Below are 26,869 nucleotides of genomic sequence, written 5' to 3'. Positions count from 1 at the left end.
GACTCTTACGAGGGTCTGTTGTCATTGTTTATTGAGACAGCAAAACACGATGCCTGTTTTCTATGTTTATTACAATGACGAGCACATATATGGTGGTTGTGCACATGAGCAGCTTAAACTTTAAAAAAGACCGCATGGTCGGAACGCATTGCCAGTAAAATAAACCTTATATATATATATATATTTTTTTTATTTATTTTTTTTTCACTGAAAAATACAAAGGTTAAGGTGGAATTATGGTTGCATTGTTTAAACATCTTAATGTGTGGTTTAAAAATCCTCAGTTATTCGCCTAAAAGAAAAAATGTTAAAGTGCAGCTATGGTTACACATTTAAACCAAAAATACCCACTGAAATTCACATGATACGGTCAGGGCCACAATCTATTACTCATACAACGATCCTGCAAACAATAACTTGCACATTAAATGCATTGCTCATGACCTCACCCAAGTAACAATTTAAACAAAAGACTAAAATCACAGGCCAACACAATTAATACATTCACCACTTGTCTCTTGTATCTGATTCTTATTCTGCCTTTACTTTCAATGTCCTTGTTTACATTTCTTTTATATGGGGTGTCAGTTTTTCCCTTTATTCTCTGAGAGATTTTGACCTCTTTGTACTCCTTTGTACACCATGACTCTTTTGCAGATATTGGCATGCAGTCTCTAAATATCAGATGTGTGTTGCCCTTAAATTGTCACAGGCAGGCGTTTCCTTTTTCAGTCCTTTTTTTTTCACTGACTTGCTGCCCACTTCAACCGCACCTGCTGCCATAGTAACACCTCTTGACAGTAGTACCACAAACTGGGTTAGCAGGCTGCTGAGATCCCCTCAAGACAGTTAGCAGCCCTTCTTCCACCAAGACACACCAACAGTACCTGGCAGTAGATTCTCACCTTCCAGAAGTCCAGAGTGTCATCTTCACACTCCAGGACAATCCAGCAGAAAAACATAATTACAGTTATAGATCAGACCAAGACAGGAGGAGTACATAGTCGGTTTAAGGCCAGCACCAAAACAATATGTATATAGGGGCTTGTACTGGTGCAGTATGGAGCAGAGGGGATCGGGGGAGTGTTTGATAAATACTTTTGTATACCCGGGAAAGTTGCATACAGTGCAGGAGGCGGTCCCATTCTGGCATAAATACAGGTCAAGAACAAGAAAACGTGGTGAAATAGTCCCATTTCTAGGGACCAAGATTAAGTTGCAGAACTTTGCAGAAAGAGTGACCGAGGCACAAACCTGCAACCCAATGATATGCCTGTATGATGCAGCTGTTAGTGATGCCACAAACCAAAGGGCAAACATTTTCGTTTCACTGCGCAAGCCCCTTTCAGAATTTACAAATGCAGTATCCCAAATAACATGCCCATATAAATCCTAGGCAGACACAGCTCATTGAAACAAGTTGTGCTTCAGCACGCAGCTTATTTAGCACCCGCTTTCCGATTCTTCATGCCCAGGATCGAGGGGGGCATATCCAGCACTCTTCAGTTTGTGCTCCTTGCACATTGAACTGGTTCATGGTGTCAGAACACTGGAGGAAATACAAGAGAAAAACACAAATAAAATGCCATCAACTTGAAGATCATTTAACAGAGCTGTGCGACTTGACGTTTGTGTAAATCCAGCAAAATGCTATGCAGTGCTCTTTGCATAAAACAAGGCTTTAAAGTGCCTTAAGCATGGGTGTATATGAACGATTTCTGTTAATGTGCTTTTGCAGACAGCTTGTGTGAGCTCTCTTTTTTTTGTGGAACTGTTAACTATTTTATCCATGTGATTTGTGTGAGAGACTGACAAGATGTTTTGTGTGACTAGGTGTTGAAATACTGTGGGAATGAGATTTGTTTTAAAAGCTGTGGAAGTGCTTTGGGATAAGATTTCAGTGGAAGGCTGTAAAATTACATTGGAGATAAAATCTATGAAAGGCAGCTAAAAACCTTTGCATATAGAATTTATTGTAAATGTAGTGTGACATGACGTTCTAATTTTTTTTTATATAAAGTTAGATGCAGATTACATTAAGGTAGAATGTCACATGCGATGATGTGTTTGCCAAAGGATTAATATATTTGTGATTTTACATAGGGTGGATTATGCCCTAGTCGGTAGCTGGGCACTTTACAAATATACATAGGTATAATTGACATAAAATGCAAATTAAATATTCGGCAACAAATTAAACTTTAGTGCTAATGAATACAGCATAGGTTTGATTTGGATATAGTAAACCAGCAAGAAGCATTTTATAGATATCTAAAACTTTAGTAATTTATCCTTAGTGCTTCCTCAGAGATTACGGAATGTTGACTAGTTAGAGATGGATCTGCTGTGCAACTAGCTGTAATTGCAGCTAATTTTTCTATGTCCCATGGGGTGGGTATACGTTGATTGTGCTGGGGGTGGAGCCAGTACCTTACGAGCCACCCATAAGAAAGACTGTGGAAGAGATCTTGTATTATGAAGAATGGGATTTCAAGAATTAAGTTGTACCTATACAGGAATATGTGCTACAATTGGTCCTGTCGGGTAAGTAATTGCTTTACAGTTAAACCGGCTGAGCCTACTCATGAAGGCGCTGGTGCTGCCTGATCAGGTGGGTTTCGTGCCAGGCCGCGCTACAGCTCATAACTTGCGAACCCTGTTTCCGGAAATTGCAAGATATAGATCCTGAAGTCGAGGCGGCTGCGATATTCCTGGACACTACCAAAGTGTTCGACTCGGTAGAGTGTGACTACCTATTCGGAATACTGAGGCGGATGGGGATGCCAGACTGCTTCCTGGCATGGGTAAGGCTGCTATATATGCGGCCATGCACAAAGGTAGTAATAAATGGGGCCAGCTTGCCTTGGATTGACATTACGAGGGACACTCAACAGGGGAGCCCGCTGTCACCACTGTTATTTGCCTTGGCTGTTGAGCCCTTGGCGGCCAGACTCAGGCAATTACATCGCAAATGGGCCTTGGAATACCCTACTAGGCATGTGTTAATCTCACTATAAGCGGATGACATCACGCTATATGTGCGAAAACCCCAGACCAGTCTTGCGTTTGGCGAGCTATCAGCGATTAAAATAAATTGGGCGAAATCTCGAATGTTTCCACCAACTGATGCTGTGCGCTCTTATCCCCTGGGCTACCCCATGGAATGGTGCCCCAGGGAAGTTAGGTATCTGGGAATAACAATAACCAGAGACAGTACAGAGCTCCTATGCGCCAACTACGGGAGAGCGATGGAGCACATCACTAAGTCAATGGGGAGATGGATAGCGTTACCCCTATCCCTGGCAAGAAGAATCTCCCTAAGGAAGATGGTAATTTTACCCAAGTTACTGTATTTATTTATTATCATCCCTCTTTCACCGGAGCCGGCTTTTTTTTAAAACTCTTAAAACTCAGATGATATGCCTTGCATGGGGGGGGAGACAACCCAGACTGAAGTGGGAAACGCTGAGGCGGCCATATGCACAGGGGGGTTTCGAGGCCTCTGACTTCGAATTGTATTATCTTAGCCCACAAGCACACTATGAGACACACTGGCTCAATCCATGCCGCACCTATCAATAGAACTTTCTTACATGCAGCCGACTACACTATCTGGATTCATAGCAACTCCGGCGAATGAAGTGTGCACCACCACTGTGAAATGCACTGTGAGCGCATGGAAGAAAATCGCGAGACGACTGAACATAGTAATGTTGTATTCACCGCTGCTTCCAGTGATCCGCCACCCTGCCCTGGAGGTCACACGGGAGGTGCAGTGTCGCCAACTTCTCAAAAGGATGGAAATAGACACATGAGGCGACCTTTACGTAGAAGGAACTTTCCGCACTAAAGAGCAGTTTTTCGCAGATAGGGAACCCGAGCCGATGGACTTGTTCATGTATGTCTGATTGAGACAGATTGTAAAAGCTGCAACCCCTGCCTACCCTAGCGAACCCCCTACGATGGGCCCACTGCATAATCTACTCCAAAACGCGAATTCCGCTCACGTTGTATACCTAATATACCACAATACACAGAAAGAAACACGCGGGGACCGCTAGAGAGCAGTGGGAGCAAGGGTCAGGGGAAACCCTTGATGAGAAGAAATGGCATTATTGCTGTGAACAGACGGGCCAAATATCGGCCAATAGCAGGCTGCAAATCATACATTATAAATATCTCCAGAGTCTCTACTACACCCCCGCTAAGCTATTTAAGTTCAAACTACGCGATAGCAATGCTTGCGACAGGTGCGGGCAAGAGAAAGCAGGCTTCCTGCACTTGGCATGGGAGTGCACGGAGATCCGCCTATACTGGAGGAACGTTATAGAGACGCTGGGACACATGATCACTACAACAATCATGCAGACTCCTGTAGTGCTACACTGCAGATATACCCTCAGAATATCGTAGATACACAGCACTGGGCCTCTTACTGGCTAAGCGAAGGGTGGCATACAAATAGGGCAGAGGGGGATGGCACCTAAATTTAAGGACTGGATCAGAGATCTCCTTCTCTGGCAAGAGCAGTCATTAATATATGTGGAACTACTACCCACAGCCTCTAGACCAAGAGATATTTGGGACCCACTGCACGCATATTTGCTTGCACACCCGGAGGCGATCAGCGACAATAAGACCCCCCCTCCATAGATTAGATAAGGTAGGTCCGAAGATATAAAACAAATACCCCCTAATGCATGCAATCCCTCCCATGACAAAGCGCATACCCCCCGGGATTTAGGGCTAGGAGGCAACCAGCAGAGACAATAGAGAATGCAACACTATCTCAGCGCGAAGCGGCCCTGACCTATCATCCCATACACGCGGAGGGGGCTCTACACTAAGAAACAAGTGCACTACATGTGACAAGATGATTTGGGTGTCTATGTAAGCCAATGTTAACGGGACTCTTCGAAATATGAATATACTGTGTGTACACAGTATGCTGCATTTAAGGAAAATAACAACAAAAAATGTAAAAGTAATTGCTTTACAGTTTCATCAATACATGAAAGAAAGGACAACGCATCTGTTTTGAATCAATCAAAATCAGTATATTGTCGTCTTGTTCTCTTTTTTTGTTCACAACATAATACGGCTGTCACAAGCAAACACAGATAATTGAAAATGGCGACTGGGTCACCCCATTAAACTTGATGTACCTCTACAGGAAGCGGGACCCACCTAGGATGGTCAGTTTATGACCTAGATAGCATGAAGTTCCAGGAGGCAGGATTTTATCGATGCTAAAGAATAGTTTAAATATACTGCTGGATTCAATAGGAAGCCACCAGAGGTTGGCTAGTACTGAGGAAATGTGATTTAAAAATCTGGTCCCTGAGGCTTATCTTGCAGCCACAAGAAGGGGAGCCTTCTTATGAGTCCTTGATAGCTATTAAAGTACTAAGTATTAAAATACTCCTCTGCAATTAAAGGATAATTCATTCTAAGAAGTCTTATTTTGGGTAAGCATCTTTAGATAGAAAATGACTATGGGAGTCTTAGAAACTGATAATCAGTGTCCTTAGTCTGCCTTTCACAATCGGATCAACCACACACATTGTGCCCAACTAATGCAAGGATAAATAACCAAAACAGCAAAGATGGATTCGGCACGCTTGACACACAGGAAATTCCTCATCAACCCACGCGAACACATTAGCCATTGCACACAGATGGCACAGAATACACTGGTACCCAAACTGCATAAACAAACACAGAGCGCACATTAACAGGGAAATATGCAAAAATCTAAACATCAAAAATGTTTGTACATACCCATATATTAAAAGGAACATGTCAATAATGTGACTTCCAATTGAACGTCTAGTGCATTCGAATGAGCATGGTCAAATCATGTCCTTTCATTCTGAGAAACCTAAATTGTCTGCGCGTGGTTGCGGTTTCAGCAGCCAGCTGGTGTCCCTCATGTAAGTTTTGCTGTTCACATTAATTCAAAGGTTAAAGTAAGGGAGAGGGAGTGCAAGCACACACACTGCACAGCAGGAGGACAAATTGGTAATCATGTTACAATTTTGGTGGAATCCATTTTCGACTGAGCTAAGCGTGTCTCCTGTAGAGTGGATTGTTGCAAGGTAATTGGAAATATAGCAAAAAGGGTCTCAGATATCGTGTGTAGGCTTCAGGATTCAGGCCTGGTGAGTAAGGAATGCAGTTTACCTGAAGCATTTTATTGCGGGGTTTCCCCGTGACTTTAGGATTCAGTTTTAAAGAAGTGTCTGTCCTCAGAGGGGCCTTCAATGAGATTTATGTTTGGTTTAAGTTATCTAAGTAAATTGAGCAACATGTGTCCCCAATATTCGAGCAGCACCTACTTTTCATTTCCCAGGTCTGCATTGCTCTGGGTGTCCGTGTTTCTGTGTGTGTGTTGATCTTGAAAGACTCTGTGTCCAACCACTGCCACCTACACTCTCCGTCTTAGTCAGCACCTCTGTTAAGAAGTCACTTACTTTTTCGCCCAATGGCAGAGCTTTCGTTGCACAAGGACTTCTAACAATTGAATACATCCATTGCACTGCTATACTGTTTTAAGGTACTTTCCCCTTCATTGTACATATATATCGCCACTACTTTTGCACTGTTTTACTTTTGTAACAAATAAACAATGTAATTTTTCTTTGCCTCAGTTGTAAAGTGTTCTGACAGCTATGAGGCTTTGTACATGCTAAATAAAACCACAAAATAAATCAATGTGTATGTCTTTGTGTGTGTGTCTGTTTGTACACCGCGTGTGCTGCTCGGTTTGTATGGGACCATACCTGCCCGTCTATGTCTCTTGGCACATACTCTGTTTAAAAGCAAAACATATTGACTTTACCAATCCGATTTCATTTCTTAAGCTCCTCTCAGTGTAGCCCGTGTGAGGGTAGTGATTTTAGTACTCACAGGAGTAACTAGGACAGTTGAGGCTAATGCTGATTCAAAGAGTGTATCCCCGTTATTCAGGTCTGTGCTGCTTAATGCATATTGTATTTGACAAATACGGCTTGAATCACTCAGGGTTTCTCTGTAATTATTGTTGTCTGTTGAATCACGGATGTCTGTTAGAGTGCCGTTGTACACAAGACTGAGCTCCTGCCATGTCATCAATGGACTGTTGATGCTGAGGTGAAAAGGCGTTCATTGTAGAGCGGCAGAGTTGGAAGATGGCCGCCTGAAGAGACGGGAGTGCACACGTGACCCAGAAGGGGTGGACTCCAGAGACTGCCATTTGTTCCCAAGTAACAACGGGAGAAACCTTCATACAGTTAATTCCTGCTGTAACTTTTATCCGAAACAATACTTGGGGCCTCTCTTGCACTAGGTCTGAGAAACGGCCCAGGTGTTTTTGAACCCTCAGAGCTGTTTCAGTAAACCAAACTCCCTTGCTCGTAATTGAGAGATGCGGATGGTAGGAGGACCCTGGGAGGAATTCGTTTTTAGGTCTCGCCTGACCCAGCGCATGCGCTGGTCTGGCGAGACTTTTTGAGAGGGCTCCAAAAAGTGCTACCAGGCCAGCCTAGAGCTACAGTACATGTGCGCGGGCGCGCGCGCCCCGCTTTACCGCGATTACCTTCACTTTCGCAGCCACACGGCCGCTTTGGTGTTTGATCGCGATCACTTTCACTTTCGCGGCCGCTTGGCATAGCCAATAGGTCTCGCTTTTGGGACCTTATAAGTATTTAGTTATGCAACTGTTGCATGGCTAAACACTTATAAGGTCCCAAAGGCGAGACCTATTGGCTATGCCAATGCTTGTTCGTTGAACCACCAGGAGTCACAAGATGGAGAGCACTGAGGAACTGGAGTCATCCCTGAGAGAGCCTGGGCATATGCAGTGAAAATGTCACATGTGGCTAAAAGAGGCTGGTGTGAGGAGTGTGAAATAAAAAGATCAACACAGACATTAACACTGTGAGTGCAATGGGGACAAAGGAACACTCAGCCACAAAGGGACAGTAAGCAAAAAGGTATTCTCCGAATCTGTTGTACTCATTCAGATAGTTATGAGTGACCATTGTATGATGGTCTCTAACCTTTGCTTTAAATCGAGGCGTGGTTATGCTCGATATAAAAGGAAGTCATGTCTCGTAATACATTGCGTTGTCAAGTGCCATGGGAAAATATTTTTAAATAAAGTTGGGCTCAGTAGAGTACTGTGCCCTGTAATTCTGCTGCCTGGTTAATGTTAAATAAACAGAAGAATAGTAACCCTATAACACTAGAGCGGACAATTGTTTAGTGTACCAGCACTGAACATGTATTGTTTGGTGTCTTTACTAAGGCAAAGAGGGAGTACTATGTTTATATGGACCTGGTATATATTGGTAATATTTAAACCTCATTTGAAGCTTCCAAAAGATTCAGGTTATTTTATGTGATAAACACATAAAGACATGAGCTGTGACATTCAGTCGGATCTTTACAGCCACAGCAAGGAAAAACAAAGGAGTCTATAAACAAATTACTTTACTATTCTTTGAATTTGGCTGTGACTTTATGTGATTATTTGTAGTTTGTTCTTCAACTTTATTAGCGGATATTTCTTGTTTGTGGTGAGCACTTGCCACACTGCACACTACAGGTTCTTTAGTATCATGGAGATCTATGTTTCTTAAATTAGGACTATTTTATTATTATTTAAATATTTTTCCTCAACACAGCAGCTTGTTTTTTATTTTACTAGGTACTGAGAGCATGTTGTGTAATTTTGTATGCAACAACAAGTTAAAACATTTCATCTAATAAATCCCAGGGAAACCATTGTTTCATAAAAAGTGTATATACCCAGGTTCTCTTTGAGCATATTGGGTAGCTCTTATATCGCCTGTGTATATCTATTATACTTACACAGCATCAACAAGTAGCAAAATAGGAAGGTTCAAGTTCCTAAGACATGGATTTGCAGGTGATAAGTGGAATATCTTCAAGTGTTGAGACCAAATGTAGGTACTCTGTGGTTAAATGAACTACAGCAGAGACACTCACGTGTAAGAATGTTCTAACTGGTATTTCACTCCCTAAAATGGCAATCATTGTGATAAAGTTTATATATGCTTACCATAATTTCTCTGCTCTTGTTCGAGTGAAGGACGTGGACTTGTGTACTGAAGTTACCATACAGAGAAACCGGATTACCTTAAAAGAATTCAATGCAAAATTAGTTACTCCATCAATATGGCTGTCATTTTGGTGTGAGATACTGTGTACTAGTCTATCAGCAAACCCAGAGATTGACTTGCATGCTGGTGCCTCTGAAAAGTCAGCCCGACTGGAGCAGAGCCAGTCACATAACTGGTCCACACCAGAAGCCTAACCTAATCTTTTCGAACATGGTCAGCATATATGCCAGGCTATATAGGACATTAAACCAAGGATGCGATTGATATATACAAAGGAAAGTTGGTGTTTAGTCTAACTATGATTATGTCTATGAATTAATGCACATATATTTTCAGGCTTGGCAATGGCTCTCAGAAGTTGACTTTGCTCTTGCGCGGTCAGACGCATGCCCCAAATCAGACATGAAACAAGCTGATCCTTTTCTGCTGTTTCCTGATTTCTTTTACTTTAAGGTGTAAATGTGTTAGATACTTTACCTTAATAGGGAGGTTTTTTTTAAACATTAGGGACATGAATAGCTGGTGCTGGGATGTACCTGGTTAGTTTATTGAGAGCCCACCTCAGTTTCCCCAAACTTGAGGATCTTCCCTGCATTTTGCTGAAGTCTACTTGTATGGCCTGCAATCTACCACATTGTGGAAAATATATCTATCTATCTATCTATCTATCTATCTATCTATCTATCTATCTATCTATCTATCTATCTATATATATACAGTCTACTTCAGTAAGATATAGCACAACCACATTTTCATTAAATGTATAAACCACACCCCAGATTTCCTAGAAAATGACAACTGTGTTTTTGCCAACTAGATTTACCATCATGTGGTGAGCCTGGAAGTATAGTCCCAGTGTGATATCAGGCTATTGTGGCCTAAATATTGTTTGACAAAAATATTGTGTCTTCAGTATCATTTATAGAATTAGTTCAGTTCGTAAAATATGTTTATTTAGACCGTAGTCCATTAAACATCTAAAAACAATTATTTCATTAAAATCATAGTCATTAGCCACAAAATATCTGATGTCCCTTTACTTATCTCATTTTCTGCAACACCATCAATTATTTTGATACAAACTTTTCCATTTCATATGGGATAAATATGCAATCTTAAATGTGCCAAACTTTACTTAATTGCCTTTAAAAAGAACCTTAATGTGCAAGTACCATCAAATAACTCCATCCTGGATAAAAAGTTCAGAGATTTTTGTCTCCACCATACAATATTTCAATAAAACTGGTTTTAAAACTCTACAGCACTCCAGTCTGAAAAACTAAACAAATAAAATATGCATATTTGAGCATTTCATTCCTAGCCCACACTTACAGAGGCCCTTGAATTCCTTTAGCCCCTTAACCACCTCACTAGAGGAGTACAAAGGATTAATCCCAATTCGAAATGTAAATATTTCCTGCCTCATAGACGTATTTGCTAATTCCGAGATATTGGGGAAAGTGGCGCAATCCTGCCAGGCATCCTAACATAGGGAGGTAGACTTTTTTTACAGATATATGTACAGTCTTTGATTCTGGAAATAGATTCTGTTCGAAATGGGGGTCTTTAGTTGACAATGGTTAGCACTTTGACCAAGTAGGGACCCTTCTTTCTAGTCAGGGAAAGGGGGATGTAGTGAGGAAATGGGGTTAACTGCAGACATTTCTAAGTTAGCATAAGTAGTATATGCTTGGCTGCCATTCTGCCGCTTTTGCACAAGACCCTACATGGCTCTGTTCTCATGAAATACTTTGCTGGCGCTGCTTCACATGAGAACTGTCTACCTTTCACATAATCAGCTGGGCACCGCGCTCACTGTCTGCACAGCGTATTCAAGGTTGAATAACAATGTATGCTGTTGATTCACTTTGGTCAGTCCCACGCACTTAGACATAACATGAAGCACAGCAGCCCAACTGAAACTCTGTGCTTTTTAATATGGCATTACATGCATGAGGAGGCACTTGGAGAAAACCTTTCCAACATAGAAGAGCTGTGCTGATCCTGGGATGTAATTCATTGCATTTGATCTCGTAGGTATGGGGTCTCGCTGACAAAGCCCAGAGGTCTTCTATAATTATTCTAAACTAGCCAATAAGCAAGGGAGGGTGGTAAAAGGCGCTATAGTCCTGTTTACACTGTCATTATAATATGATTTCCCCATTTGTACTTTATGGAAATGTAACAATTCTGATTATATTGTTCTTATGCATTATGCTGCTCGTATTGGCTAGAGTACTGCACCTTAGAGCACGTTAGTTAAAAATAAACATTTTAAACTATACAGTGTCTCTGATTACTCACGTTGTGGACAAGTATGAGTGTGAATGAAAGAGTGTTTTTGTTTCCCACTATTCCTGAGAGTTTACTAAGTTGCATGTTCTAGGTTGTCTAATCATTGGTACCTTTGCTGTAGTACGGAGAACGAATGAGGCACTATTGCTAGTCGGATTGGGGTTCTGGGCACTGAGTTGGCTTTTTTGGTTCACAACAATGCACCGAGGTCCTGGTTTCCTGCGCATAGTTCTGTGCTTGAGCAGAATCCCTGCAACAGGGATACACTTCTAAAATAACCCCATCTCGCCCCCTTGGTAGCTTAGCACAAGCAGCCAGGCTTATCTCAGAGGCAATGTGTAAAGCATCTGCACATAACTCACTGTAATACAGGGAAAACACTATAAAAGGACACCACACCAGTTTTAGAAAAGTAGTCAATATCTACCTGTGTAAAACAAGACCAAAATGATAAGAATCCAACATGCAGCTATTCAGGAATAACAATAAGCAAAAATAGACTTTAGAAACAGTTCCTTGAAGTGGACAGCTCTGTCCGGGGCTACCACGGCGGTGTGAACCACCCAATCCAGTGCTTAGGGCCGACCATGGCGGTGCAGCCCACCTGCGGTATCGGAAAACCCCCAAACAGTACCTTTGGTTACCGCTGTCCATGGCAGTGCAGGCCAACTGCAGTGGGTGTCAAGGCTGTGGGGTGACGCGGAGCGGTGCGGCATGCGGTGCCCTCAGGTCACTGTGCAGGCAGCGGCTCGTCGTCCAGCGGTCTTGGTGAGATCATGGCTGCGGTGCAAAGTGGGGCAGTGTTTGTTGTGGCGCTGACGGTCATGGTGCAAGCAATAGTGTCCACTGCTGATCTGGGGTCGAAGGCGCTGGTGTTGTTGGGCCGAGACTGCAGTGTGGGATGCGGCGGTGCATCGTGTAACCTACGAGTGGTGGCCCCAAACCACGGTGCAGGCAGCGGCATCAATGTCAGCTCGCAGCAGCATCATGGGGAGACCAGGGCGGTGGTGTGGCGCGAGGCGGTGCAGAGTGCGGTGACCACAGGTCGTGGTGCAAGCAACGGCTCGGTGGCAGCAGCATACATCGTCGTCGGTGATACCAGGATTGTGGTGCAAAGTGTGGTAGTGCCCTCTGCGGTGCCTTCAGGTCACAGAGCCGCCGGCATTCTCGGTGACAGTGTCAGATTGCAGTTTCCCTCTGTAGCAATTGAAGCACACGGTCCCAGAGGCAGTACCCAGAGGAAGGCAAAGTCTTCGCAGTTCCTGAGACTTCTAGCACAGGAGGCAAGCTCTACTTCAAGCCTTTGGAGATACTCGAAAGAATAAGTTTATAGAAAGTTCTGTCCATTCTAGTCCTTTCCCTGCCCAAGACAGAATCAGCCACTGTAGGGCAACCCTGCAAAGCACACAGCAAAGTGGTAGTCCCTTCTCAAAGATTCTCTGGCTCTTTTTCTTGGCAGGCTTCTTGATTCCAAAGAGTTCCAAAGTTCTGGGATCAGGGCCCCAATATTTATACCACATTTCCCTTCGAAGTTGGCACAAAGTTCCACTGGCATACATAAAGCAGTTCTGCCTGGCTCAGGCCAGGTTCACTGCAGGAGGTGGAGACAGCTTTGTGGAAGGCAGCAACCGGACCTATTCAGGTGCAAGCGACAACTCCTCCCACTACTCTATTTAGCCTGGCTATGAGTCACATAGGAAAGGCAGGACACACCTCAACCCCCCCTGTGTGTCTGTCTAGTGTGAATGCACATCCCGAGCTCCTATCACTCTGAACTCAGATGGGAAATACACAAATGGCAGAGGCACACAGGATGGTTAAGCTAGAAAATGTCCACTTTCTAAAAGTAAAAGACACACAGATGATGGACGGAATGCAGAGCAAGTCAAACATTCACTCCCAGACAATAGAACTGGCTTTTGCTCACTAAGCCATCCCAGTTTAGCCCCAGCCATATGCAAATCAGTCTTGAGCCCATTCCTCATGGGAACAGTTCAGCCCAGACTGCAAAGCCAAGTCCTCCCTGTACCAGAAACAAGCACACCAGAAACAAGCATCCTGGGACTGGTTTCGGGTCATCACCCCCTCATCAGCCAGGTTAGCTTGAATTCAGTGACACAGTGTGACCGAGACCGATGTCTGAGTATACCCGGCGCACCTAGGACGAGAAAGCAAAAGACACACAGATGATGGAGGGAATTCAGAGCAAATCAAACATTCACCCCCAGTCATTAGATCTGTGTGTCTTCCACTTTCTAAAAGTAGCATTTTCAAACACACAATATGGGTTAACTCCATTGTTCTTTTGCTCACCATGCCATCCCAGTTTAGACCCAGCCATATGCAAATCAGTCTTGACCCTGTGACTCATGGGAACAGTCCAGCCCAAACTGCTAAGCCAGGTCCTCCCTGGACTGGAAAGAACCATGCTGGGACCGGTTTCGGGGCATCACCCGTTATCAGCCAGGCTAGCTTGAATCCAGTGACACAGTGAGCCTAGGACTCACGTCTGGGCATACCTGGTGCACTTAGGGCGAGAAGCAAAATACACACAGATGATGGACGGAATGCAGAGCAAAAAAGTCGCATTTTCAAACACACAATATAAAAATCATCTTTACTAAAAGATGTATCTTTAAGTTCGGAGTTCAGGAAGCCTAAACTCCATTTCCCTATCTTGTCCCAATGGAAAGATAGGCTTGTAAGATGTTACAAAGCAACTACCATATTAGCCTATGGGAAAGAGAGCCTTTCAATAGTGACAACAAAATTGACAGTATTTCACTATCAGGACATGTAAGACACAACAGTACATGACCTACCTTTCCCATACACTGTACCCTGCCCATCAGGGGGGTACCTTGGGCCCACCTGCGGGGTGCCTTACATGTAAGGAAAGGGATGGTTAGGGCCTGGCAAGATTTGCCAGGGCGACATGGCAGATAAAACTGTCCCCAGACACTACAGTGGCAGGTCTGAGAATCCTTTAAAAGGCTGCTTGTGTGGGTGGTACAATCGGTGCTGCAGGCCCACTAGTAGCATTTGATTTACAGGCACTGGGCACACCTGTGCACATTACTAAGGACTTATTAATAAATCAAATATGCTAATCATGGAAACACTAATCCATAAACACAATTTACAAAAGGAGCACTTGCACCTAAACACCGAAAAGCAGTGTCATTAAACCAACAAAACAAAGTCCAGCATGCCATTAAAAACAGGAGGTCTGTGGTAAATAATTTAATTACCGGTACTTAATTTGATGCGGAACATTAATAAGAAATAGCTCAGTAAAATAAGAGGCAGAATCCGTGGTATTAGAGGTTCAGAACGGGCTTTATTCCTATACAAAGGAACATAATTCGAATTATGGGCCTTCTATTCCATCACCACGAAAGTTCAGGAAGGAAGGAACAATACTTTATTGACAGGTAATCATTTTTATAGAAGAGGCATTACAGTGAAACAGATGCAGGAGGCGTAACAGTTGATAACAGAGATAAAGATATACATGCGTAACTAAAATGGGTGTAACTAGGCGTAACTAAAGAACGTCATTAGGTATGATGTCACAAATGGGTGGTTCCATGAAAGAATTGCGCAATGTCAGCAAAAATACTTGGCAGAGATGCGCGCGCAGCAGCATGACGTGTGATTTGACGTGCAACTAGGGGGAGAGAGGGACTTGACATTTAGCTCTACATGTGGAGACAGAAGTCTGGGGTTATGTCAACCTAATCCCAAATCATATCTAATATCCTATGTTTAAAGAACTGTGTTATCCAAAAAGAGAGGTCTCTTAGGATAGAATCTTATTCTATACTGACTATACTGACTGTTAGTGCGTGTACAAGCGTCTAAGTGTCTACACTAGATGCGAGGGGGTAGGAATATTCCATGGTAACAGGGCTATGAATTACTTGCATGAGGGCAGCGAGGCCTGGCCCTTTGCGCGGTAGCTGGAGGAATGTTTACCTAAACTACTAGACAGGAATGCATTGGATGCGGAGCGGAGCAGAGCAGATAATCTTGAAGGTGAAATACAGTTTTTGGCAGGCAGACAGGCCGAGTCAGGCACCGTTGGCCGCGCAGGGAGTAAGACATAGTTCATGGTCACAGATGCGAGTTCAGACTGGAGCTTTCAGAGGCAGAAGGCAAGAAAAGGCTTAATGGCAGAATCAGGGCCTACTCGCCTGGACTGTAAAATGGGATAAATGAACCATATAAAGCCGGTGGCCTTTCATACTTAGGAATAGAATATCCGGCCCATTCATGGCGGATCTGAAAGAGGACATGTTGACGGTGGACGCACATGTGTTTGCGTCTTCATAACTGGAACTGGAGGGAACATACATGTACTTGTGACTTATACATGAAACCGTTGGGGTCCAAGATAGGGGACATAACCGACCATAAAAATCCATATTTCCACATTCCCTCCTTGTCCCCTACTTGCCCTTAAGAGATATCAATCTTCATCAATCCATCGATCTGTTCATATAACATCATTTGTTCTTCTTTCTTCTTCCGGGATCTCGAATGAAAACTTGGAGGTGGGATACACGAGGTGGCACACAGACCACAAATCGCTGGTCCACATTGTAGACATAAGCAGCAACTGAATAGTATGAGAAAGCCAATACCTAGGAAGGAGAGCATTCTCCATCCCCAGGCTGACAACACGCCCCAGAACCAACCGGACCAAGTCCAGGTGCCTGGACTCTGGTGTATCTGGCTTACAATCTTATGAAGGCGAGTTATGGCTTTATATACTGACGGCGAATTTTCTGGTATGAAAATGCAACAACTTGATCCGATGACCCTACAAGCTCCGCCCCTATCGGCCAGGATGACGTCAAGGACAAGACGATTTTGAAGCACAACAATCCGCATAGCAGACTGCTCTTCTGTTAAATTGCCTAAGGCGGAAATAGTTTCGTTCACTACTGCTTCAAGGGTTCTGGTTAATCTACGTATCAGCTTACTATTAGTGACTGTACCTATATAAGGAAAGAAACCTTTATTGAAATCTGTGTATTTTTCCCATGCTGTTTCAGTGTAATCGACGATTGGGAGATCTCTCTGCTGTCTATTGTGTACTAAATGAGTATTTCTATGATAATCAGGAGGAGCTAGGAAAACAGGTGGTAGGAGGAATGCTATGTAACAGGTACCATCCCAATCCAGAGGTAGGCGTATATATGCGGTCTGGCCACATATAAAGTAGGAATGACGAGAAGCTCTAAATGTAGACTTGCCTTGATCACTGAATTTTATCACAGTGGTGCATTTACTATGGCCCATGTGTATGGAGCCATTCTTTCTTATACATAGTTCCCCTTTTACTGGGAATACGGACATGGCGGACAAGATTGGTGTAGCTTCAGATTCAACGTTCAGGATCATGAGGTTAAGTGTGAAATTACCTAATCCGTATACTTCATTTTCTAGATCAGTTCCTGTTCTTTTGGGAAGTCCCTCCTTGTTAGGGTAGCAGACTTTAAGCAAAACTAAGTTCAGGTTTCCCCATACCCAGTTGTCTTGATAAACTGCGGAATCCGAATCTAGGGAATTGATCAAACTAAACCATGCTCCACAGGAGCCATTGTGTGTGAACGGATAGGGAAAGAGGGGCAAAACTCCTTTATAGTTCTGATAGGGAGGGAGTCGGCCACATATCCAACAATTTGTGGCATTGCTGGTTTGATGGGAATGATGTAGCATACTAATGAAAGTGTTATTGCGCAGCGCAAATCTATAGGACAACTCATGCGGGGGTAATTCACTAAAAGAATGTTCAGCAGTAACATTGTAAACATGTTTAGAAATAGGATAATATATGTGCAACAATATACTTGCAGTGATTATTAAAAGACTTAAGAAAAACAAAATTAATAACGTCACTGTGCAATGACTACGCAGTGATTTACAGTACGCATGTTGTTTCGACTGCATCTTTCGGTTTCTTTCTCTATTCAGGTCTAGGGGATACATGTCAGAGACAAATTCGACCGATTCACCTTGGAGAGGACTTAAACAATCAAATTGTCTGACTTTTTAGACCGTAATTTTAGTTTGTATAGTTCCTTATCGCTTAGTTCAACCAAAGGAAGCTTTGAGTCAATCGGTGAAGACACGCAAGGTGTATAATTTACATCAGACGGTAGTCCATGAAATTTCTTGATATGACTTGAATGTATCCAACCTTTGCGACCTTCGATCTTCACGGCTGTCCTCGTGGTGAGTAGTACAAGTTGAGGCGATTTCCACCTAGGATCCAGCTGAGTCTTCCGATCAAAATTTCGCACTAACACCAGGTCCCCGGGAACTACGTCATGGGGTTTCACCTCGGTGTTGTCGGGAAAGGCTGCAGCTACCTGTGAACGACAAGATTGTAGTGCAGACATCAAGGAAGCCAGGTAATCTGTCAGCATATTACAGTCAACATCAGTTATTTTGCGTGGTATAGGCGTCCCCCACATATTTGGTGGTCTACCGAAGATCACCTCATAAGGGGATAGCCCTGTTCGAGAGTGCGCCACCATTCTCATGTAAAAGAGTGCAACTGGTAAGGCTACTACCCAATCGACGCCTTTCTCTCTACATATTTTGGACAATCTAATTTTCAGAGTTTGATTATGTCGTTCCACGAGACCTGCTGCCTCGGGGTGTCGGACACAGTGAAATCTCCATTGATAGCCTAACAAAAGTGAAACGTGTTTCATTAGTTCGGATGAGAACGGCTGGCCGTTATCTGAGTAGACAACACGTGGTAAACCGTACCGTGGGAAGAATTCTCGAACTAACTGTTTGGCAGTAGTCGGGGCAGTGTAATCTGAGACCGGGTATGCTTCTGTCCAACGGGAAAGAGCACAGACAACTACAAGAACATATTTGAATCCTCGACATCGTTCCATCTGGATATAATCCATCTGGAGGACTTCAAAAGGGTGCTCAGGAGGCTGAAATCCACCCTGTTCTACGGGAATGCTTTTACCTGGGTTAAACTGACAACAGATCATACAGGTACGAACTTTTTGTTTAGCTGCTGCTCGTAAATTTTTGTTGAACCAAATGTGTTGAATGCTGTCTAGCATAGCTTTTTCTCCTAGGTGCGCTGGACTATGTATTGAATTAATGATGACTTGGACCATAGAGTCAGGAAGGAACCATACAGATTTTTCCTTCGTCATCCATCCTTGATCCGTTTGGATCCCTCCTAATTCAGTCCATTTCTTTATTTCGTCTGGTGTAGCATGTGTCTGTATGTCAATTACGTCAAGAGCGGGATCCTTAACCGTCATGCAATGTGTTGGTGTCAGAACTATTGTCTTTGTCATGTCAGATGTGTGAGTTTGAGCAGTCTGTTTAGCTGTTCTCTCAGCTAGATCATTGCCTTGGGAAATGATATCAGTAACTTTCGTATGAGCTTTACATTTCATAATTGAGATTGCAGTGGGTAGATGTATTGCATCTAATAAGGCATGAATAAGGGGTCCGTGCTGAATGTGGGCACCGTGAGAAGTTAAATAACCTCTCTCTCGCCACAGCACGCCGAAGTCATGGACGACTCCGAATGCATAACGTGAATCAGTGTATATGTTGACTTTCTTATTTGTGGCTTGAATACAGGCTTGTGTCAGAGCGATGAGCTCTGCTGCTTGAGCTGACAAGGTATTTATGCAATTTGTTTCAATGACTTTAGTGTCTGTTGTGACTGCATACGCGGCCACTAGCTCTCCTGTACTTGTTCTCATACATGAACCATCTACATACAACGTCAGGTCTGGATCTGACAATGGGACGTCTGTCAAGTCTTGTCTAGGTTTCGTCGTGACAGTAATAACTTCAATACAATCATGTGCTAGTGGGTCTGTCCCGTTTACTGGCAAAAGTGTGGCAGGATTCAATGTACTACAACGTCTGATTTCTATGTGTGGCTGAAACAATGTTAATTCGTAACCGGTGAGTCTTGCTATAGTCAGGTGTTGTGTTTGTGTGCGGTTCAAGAGAACCTCTACTGCATGTGGTACTTGTACTGTCAATGGATGTCCTAACACTATGGCATCGCTTTGTCTGATTGCTAAAGCTGTCGCTGCCACTGATTTCAGGCACGCAGGCAGAGCCTGAGCTACTGGATCTAATGTACTAGAGAAATAAGCACATGGTTTGTGTGATCCTGCTTGTTCCTGTGTGAGTACTGACAAGGCAGTACCTTCGCGTTCTGTAACAAAGAGCGTAAAATGTTTATTGTAACATGGTGTTGCTAAAACAGGTGCTTGACATAAAGCTTTCTTTAGGTTTTCGAAAGCTTGTGTATGTTCCTGAGTCCAAGGGAGAACAGTCGATGTGGCCGCCTCCTGTGTTGTCAACTGAATGAGTGGTTTTGCTAGAAATGCATACTGAGGGATCCACTGCCTACAATATGAAGTGAGGCCTATAAAAGCCCGCACCTCCTTTTGTGTCTTGGGTATTGGCATGTTAGCAATTAACTGGATGCGATCTGACGTAAGCTGCCTTCCCTCCTTGGACAGCGAGTGCCCAAGGTAAACAACTCGCTGGACACAGAATTGCAGCTTAGAAGGGGACACCTTGTGCCCCTTTTCGGCCAAAAATTGTAAAACCGTCAGTGAGGCTTTTTCACATTCAGGTTCGCTTCTAGCGGTGATCAGCAGATCATCGACATATTGAAGCAGGGCAGTGTTGACTGGCATGTGGATACTGTCAAGTTCTCGTTTCAGTGCTTGGCTATAGATGCTGGGGCTTTCTGTGAATCCTTGAGGTGCGCGTGTGAATTTAAAGCTTCGTCCATTTAAACTAAATCCGAACAAGTATTGGCTTTCCGGATCTATTGGGACGCTGAAAAAGGCATTCTTGAGATCAATTACAGTAAAGAACGTTGCTTCGGAATCAATGGCTGTCAGTAATGAAGAAATGTCTGGGACTACGGGGTATTGTGGTACAATACATTTATTTAATTCGCGCAGATCAATAACCAATCGATATACTGGCGGGGCTTTTGGATCAGTTCGTTTAAGAATCGGAATTATCGGGGAATTACATACATTGGAGTCGGTTTCCACAACCACTCCTTGGGTAATAAGCTCGTCAATTATTTGCAGTAAAGCCACTACAGCATCTGGGGGTAACTTGTATTGTCGCATTCGTGGTAGTACCACTCCTGTCTTTAGTGTGACTCGATATGGTGTAATGTTCATGCAACCAACATCTGTAGGGCCTTGTGCCCATAAATGTGTGGGTAAAGTCTGGAGTCGGTGATCCATGTCTCGGGACACATAGTGCCCTTTGAAATCACGTAAAAACAATCTTACTCCTTCCGGAGAACAACATATTATGGCTCCTAGAGCTTTCAATGTTTTTATACCTAACAGGTTTTCTGGACATGATTTAGTAAGCAATAAATCTGTAGTTCGTGTCAAGGGACCAATCGTAAGTGGAAGAGGCTGTGATACTTCGTTAATGATAGGTTTTCCTGAAAAACCAAGGGAAATATTCTGTGAGCCTGAGAGGGGTGCCCCTGGAACTTCACTACGTTTTATGGTTGTTCGGCTTGCCCCTGTATCAAGTAAAATTTTTCTATCTTGGCCTAATAGTTCACTGTGTACATAAGGTCCTTCTTGATCTACAAGGACCTCTATAAGGGGTAAGCCAACTTCCCTCTCTAGGCTGTTTCATGAGTATCGTTGATAATCAGGATAGTCATACTGTGCGGTCTGGTACATCTGTTGTGTGGTTGTTTGTGTGGCAGCAATAGGCTGCGGTGGTGGAGCTGGCATAGACTGTTGCGGAGCTGGCATGGACTGTGCATGCTGCGGGGCTCCTTGTTGGTTCTGATCCTGTCTAAGTGGCCGTGGTCTTTCTTTTGTATTACCTATGGCGATATTATGTTTTAAAACTGGACAATCGTGTACATAATGACCTGGCTGTTTACAATAGTTGCATGTCCCTTTTACAGAACCTGCTGAAACACTGGACTGTGTCATACCCTTTTTATGACCGTCAGCTGGAACTGTCTGGGAAACTAGCATTTTCATTTTCGTGTCTTTCATGCGTCTTTGTTCATGTTCTTGTTCCTCTCTAATTCTATTGTGATGGTACTGTAGCATTTGTAACATTTGTGACGGAGTGTTACCTTGCCAGGTACTCTCGAATTTCAATACTCTATTCTTAACTTGGGGCAAGGCATTTTCAACTAATTTTGTCACAAACAGATGTGGATACGATTCGCTACTTGCTTTTATTCCACTATTTATACCAAAACATTTTTCGAATCGGGCATAGAAATCACTAGTGTCTTCATCTTGCTTTTGTTTACAGGCTGAGATTGCACCCCAGTCTTCCTTTTTCGTAGTTAATAAACGTGGCAGTACCTGTACTAATAAACCTGGTAGTATTTTGGTCTTTTCCCCAAGCCCTAAACCTGGACCTCGAGCTGTTTCTTCGTTTTCTAATGCTGTCCAATCTATCTTTTGGTCTCCCACCTCCCAATCCTTTTCTTTGAGTTTTTCGTAAATGCCCGCAGGCATTAATACCTTTAATATTTTCATAATGTCGGGATAGGTATACTCTCCCATGAGCAACATGTCTTTAATTTCACGGTGGAAACCCGCTGGGTCTTTGTCATGACTGGGTACCACTTTCTTCATTTCTAATAGTTCTATTTTAGATATGGGTGTGTATACAAACACACGTTTAATCTGATTGTCATCACCTTTTATCGGATGCACTTCGCGTAAGGGATTCTGTCTATCCATATAATACGTCGTTCTTTCCTTGATGGGCAGTGAGACATGTTCGGGGCATACAAAAAGAATGTACTGCTTTCTGGATTCTAGTATTTCTCTAATTAACTCAGTACCTGAACCTCTCCATTTATTCGTGAGTAATTCAGTCAATATATCAGGTAAGGGACCAGGATCGGAGTGTTGGCTTTTATATAATATAAGGAGTTGTTGAATCATGTAGATACCAGCTAAACGCTGTTCATCTGGGGTGAGGTTCAAAAACGTGTGCGCTAGTGTATCATCACTATATTTTCCGGGACTGTCAACCCAGTGAACGGCTGACCTGGCTAATTCTTGTTCGTCCATAGAATCGAGTATATGATAACCCCTTCGTTCTCGGAGTAATTTGTCAGCGGCTTGGAACGAATGTTCGGGGGACCTTATATTTATTATAGGGTTTTGGAAATTTCTGTTATTATCTGGACGTATCGGACGTATCGGATCAGTAAAGCATCTAGTATTATTACAAGATCTTCCTCTACCTACATAGGCCATAGTTTCTAACTGTCCTGTGGGCAGTTCTAATTCTTCCTCCTCCTCGTTTTGTTCAAGCTGCTCTACCGCTAATCTTTCTTCGTGTATTCGTTCTACTTCTTTGCGGATCTTTCGGCACATAGCTACTATACTTAATAGTTTATTATGTCTCCCCTCTGATATATTCCGACTCCATGTGGTAAGAATTCGCATTTCTTCCGGATTTACCCCTGGTCGGTCTTGATTTCTGATCACACAATTTATGAGGAAACGTAACAGTTCCCCCTGTATCTCCACTTTCTGGTACTCCATGGCTCTATTAATACTTTCAGAATCTCGCCCTGACTGGACAAAGTGATATATATTTTCTAAATGTGTAGTCATTCCTGGTAGCCTCCCTAAATATATTGCAGCTCGTCGGATACGTAATGATGCCAGCAGCGTTTCGTCCTCTTTGCCGGGCACAGGGTCATATCTACAATCTACTAGAAGTTCCTTAAGCATGTCGGGAGTTACTAGTTTGGGCGTACGTTGGTGGGCTAATTCTTGAAAGGAAAGTTTATTTACTCTGGGTGGCGTGGAAAAAATGTTTGCTGTACCTCCTGTGGCACCGCCTGGGGTGCTGGATGTGAAAGGATTCGTTGAACGTGATATAGCAACCATAGGTGTGGGTACAGCTGTAGAAACAGATGTGCTTGCCGGAACTTGTGTCGGAGTTTGTTGTTGCGGAGGTACAGACGGAGGGTCTTGGCGTTGAACCCCCTCGGCAGGCGGTCTATGTGGTGCAGTATTAGCATACTCGGGAGCTGCGTCGTCTAAATAAGAGGAAAGAAAAACATCTTCTGCGGTTCTGGGATGCCCTTTGGGATGTGCTTTTATCGGAAACAATGGAGGTGGCAAGTCTTTTGGTATCTCCGGAGTAGCCTTAGGTAACCCTTCGGCCAGAAGAGGATACATACCATTCATAAGGGCATTTCTTTGTCTGTCTACTTGTTCTGCTTTTGCTCGGGTACCTTCTTCAATTAATAGATTTTCTCGGACTTTATTTGAATTCTCCTTACTTTTCTCTTCCTGTCTGAGTGCTTTTTCTGTACGTCTATATGATTCTTTACGCCATAATTCAATGGCATCTTTCTGTGATTGTCTAGCTTTCTTTTTCCATAATTCTTCCTCTACTTTCATGATGCAATCTGCATCCCAGGTCCCAGCTGCGGGCCACCTCTGACTTTCTGGTAATTCCTTGGTGTAGTCTACCCATAAATCAAGAAATAATATGGCGTCTAGGCCATGTTTATGATACACGAAGTACCCTGGAGTGTCCCTAGGAGGAATGGGAACAGCTTCTTCGAGTACCCCTTTTCTAGTTTTGATCTGTCTTAATTTCGAAAAGAGCGGCATATTGAGAACTGATCTGAAACCTAATTTTGAACACGTTTAATACAACAAAACACAATAATGAACAGTCATTCACACCACAATATGCTGAACGTATTTAAAACATTTAACATTTAACATTTAATGAACAACAATGATGGCCATTTAGGGAACTAGTCACTAAGCATAATACTCGGCACTAACTAGGTAATTCTGAATTATATACTAGACATACTTGATATACTGCTAAACAGTACAGATACACTGCTGAAACAGTGCAGACCGGATTTGTGTACCCAAACCCGTCTTGACCGGCACAACCTATGTGCACATCAGAACGCCTCCCCGGCAATGGTACTCACCGGGTAGCTCGGAACGGAAGGCCTCGGAACTGAACTGAACTGGACTTGGACCAGACTGGACTCGACTCGATACTTCGGAACTTCGGAACTTGGTGGGCCTCTGTATACCTCGGATCTTGCTCTCTCAGCTAGGCTCTGGTCGGGATACTTCGCACTTCTCACCGCCTCGTCTGGGTGTTGATCGCAGCCTCAGTTACCCCCGCTCGGCAGGAGGGAGATACAGGAAATCCTGTGGGTACGCGTTGTTGTCCGTCCAGCTGTGGCAGGAGACCGGGCCTGCAACGCACCTCCGGCGCGTGAGATGAGAAAGTGTCCCTGTTCGGGCGCCATATATGTGGTAAATAATTTAATTACCGGTACTTAATTTGATGCGGAACATTAATAAGAAATAGCTCAGTAAAATAAGAGGCAGAATCCGTGGTATTAGAGGTTCAGAACGGGCTTTATTCCTATACAAAGGAACATAATTCGAATTATGGGCCTTCTATTCCATCACCACGAAAGTTCAGGAAGGAAGGAACAATACTTTATTGACAGGTAATCATTTTTATAGAAGAGGCATTACAGTGAAACAGATGCAGGAGGCGTAACAGTTGATAACAGAGATAAAGATATACATGCGTAACTAAAATGGGTGTAACTAGGCGTAACTAAAGAACGTCATTAGGTATGATGTCACAAATGGGTGGTTCCATGAAAGAATTGCGCAATGTCAGCAAAAATACTTGGCAGAGATGCGCGCGCAGCAGCATGACGTGTGATTTGACGTGCAACTAGGGGAAGAGAGGGACTTGACATTTAGCTCTACATGTGGAGACAGAAGTCTGGGGTTATGTCAACCTAATCCCAAATCATATCTAATATCCTATGTTTAAAGAACTGTGTTATCCAAAAAGAGAGGTCTCTTAGGATAGAATCTTATTCTATACTGACTATACTGACTGTTAGTGCGTGTACAAGCGTCTAAGTGTCTACACTAGATGCGAGGGGGTAGGAATATTCCATGGTAACAGGGCTATGAATTACTTGCATGAGGGCAGCGAGGCCTGGCCCTTTGCGCGGTAGCTGGAGGAATGTTTACCTAAACTACTAGACAGGAATGCATTGGATGCGGAGCGGAGCAGAGCAGATAATCTTGAAGGTGAAATACAGTTTTTGGCAGGCAGGCAGACAGGCCGAGTCAGGCACCGTTGGCCGCGCAGGGAGTAAGACATAGTTCATGGTCACAGATGCGAGTTCAGACTGGAGCTTTCAGAGGCAGAAGGCAAGAAAAGGCTTAATGGCAGAATCAGGGCCTACTCGCCTGGACTGTAAAATGGGATAAATGAACCATATAAAGCCGGTGGCCTTTCATACTTAGGAATAGAATATCCGGCCCATTCATGGCGGATCTGAAAGAGGACATGTTGACGGTGGACGCACATGTGTTTGCGTCTTCATAACTGGAACTGGAGGGAACATACATGTACTTGTGACTTATACATGAAACCGTTGGGGTCCAAGATAGGGGACATAACCGACCATAAAAATCCATATTTCCACAGGTCAGATGGCAAAAAGACAGAGGAAATATCCCAGGTCTAACAGATTCCATTTTGGTACGTATTTCTTTTTTTGAAAGATCTGTTGGACGTTCCCACCTTAAATGGTCCAAAGAATACCAACCTTTTATCTTTAATAAGGTACCTTGTAAGTTAACTTACAAGCCCATTTCCGCTCACTCTTCAAAACTTCCTCTCTACACACACAATAATATCTTTGCTTTACTAGATACCAATAGCTTATCCCAAAGTGTCAATACTGCCCTTTCTTAGAGGCAGGACCATGATGACAATCCTGTTTCAAGCCTTATAGCCTGAACAATTGCAGTTTTAGGAAGATGCAATATCCTCTTTAAGCACTGCCCTTCAATTTAATCCTAATTACTCATCCCACAAAAATATACTTTTGCACCATAAAGCCATTTGGTCTGACTTGTTGCTTTGTTTGCTGTCAAGACGGGATCAATCTTTGGCCCCCGGAGCTCTCTCCTAAATTTATTTAATACCATAACATAATTGTTGGAAATGCATTAGCTTTAATCACCTCCAGATGAGTCATCCATCATAACTTTGAAGTAAAATGCATACCCAGGTAACGTAACAGGGTTACTTGTTCTATCCTTTCTTTTCCCAGAAACCATTTAAAATCTTTATTCATGTCCCCAAATATAATTTTTTTTTTACCATATTAACAGAGTTTTTTTTATCATTAATATTTCTTTCAAAAACATCTAGTTTACTCTTCAAGTTGATTTGTGTCATGTCCAATATTGCGAAATTGTCCGCATAAAGCAGACATGCCTCATAACACCCACCCTTTTTGTCAGAAAAGCCGGGAGGTCCCTTAAATAAAGTGCAAATACTACTGGGGCCAAAAGACACCCTTGACG

General features: G+C 43.2%; 1 protein-coding gene across 2 annotated transcripts in view; it reads right to left on the bottom strand.

Annotated features, from left to right (window-relative positions):
• Window positions 1–205: 205 nt before the first annotated feature.
• LOC146809609 (G protein-coupled receptor family C group 5 member C-like) overlaps window positions 206–26,869 on the bottom strand; it is an 81,501-nt gene continuing 54,837 nt past the window's right edge. For both annotated transcript variants that reach the window (XM_085616457.1, XM_085616456.1), the window contains exons 3-4: window positions 9,065–9,141; window positions 206–1,549 (exon numbers count right to left, since the gene is read on the bottom strand). In XM_085616457.1, coding sequence (XP_085472583.1) covers window positions 1,466–1,549; window positions 9,065–9,141 — 161 coding nt within the window. In that variant the 3' untranslated portion in view covers window positions 206–1,465. The remainder of the gene's footprint in view (window positions 1,550–9,064; window positions 9,142–26,869) is intronic.

Source organism: Triturus cristatus, chromosome 7, assembly GCF_964204655.1.
Source record: "Triturus cristatus chromosome 7, aTriCri1.1, whole genome shotgun sequence".
Lineage (NCBI taxonomy): Eukaryota > Metazoa > Chordata > Amphibia > Caudata > Salamandridae > Triturus > Triturus cristatus.
This window is presented reverse-complemented; position numbering and strand designations above follow the sequence as displayed.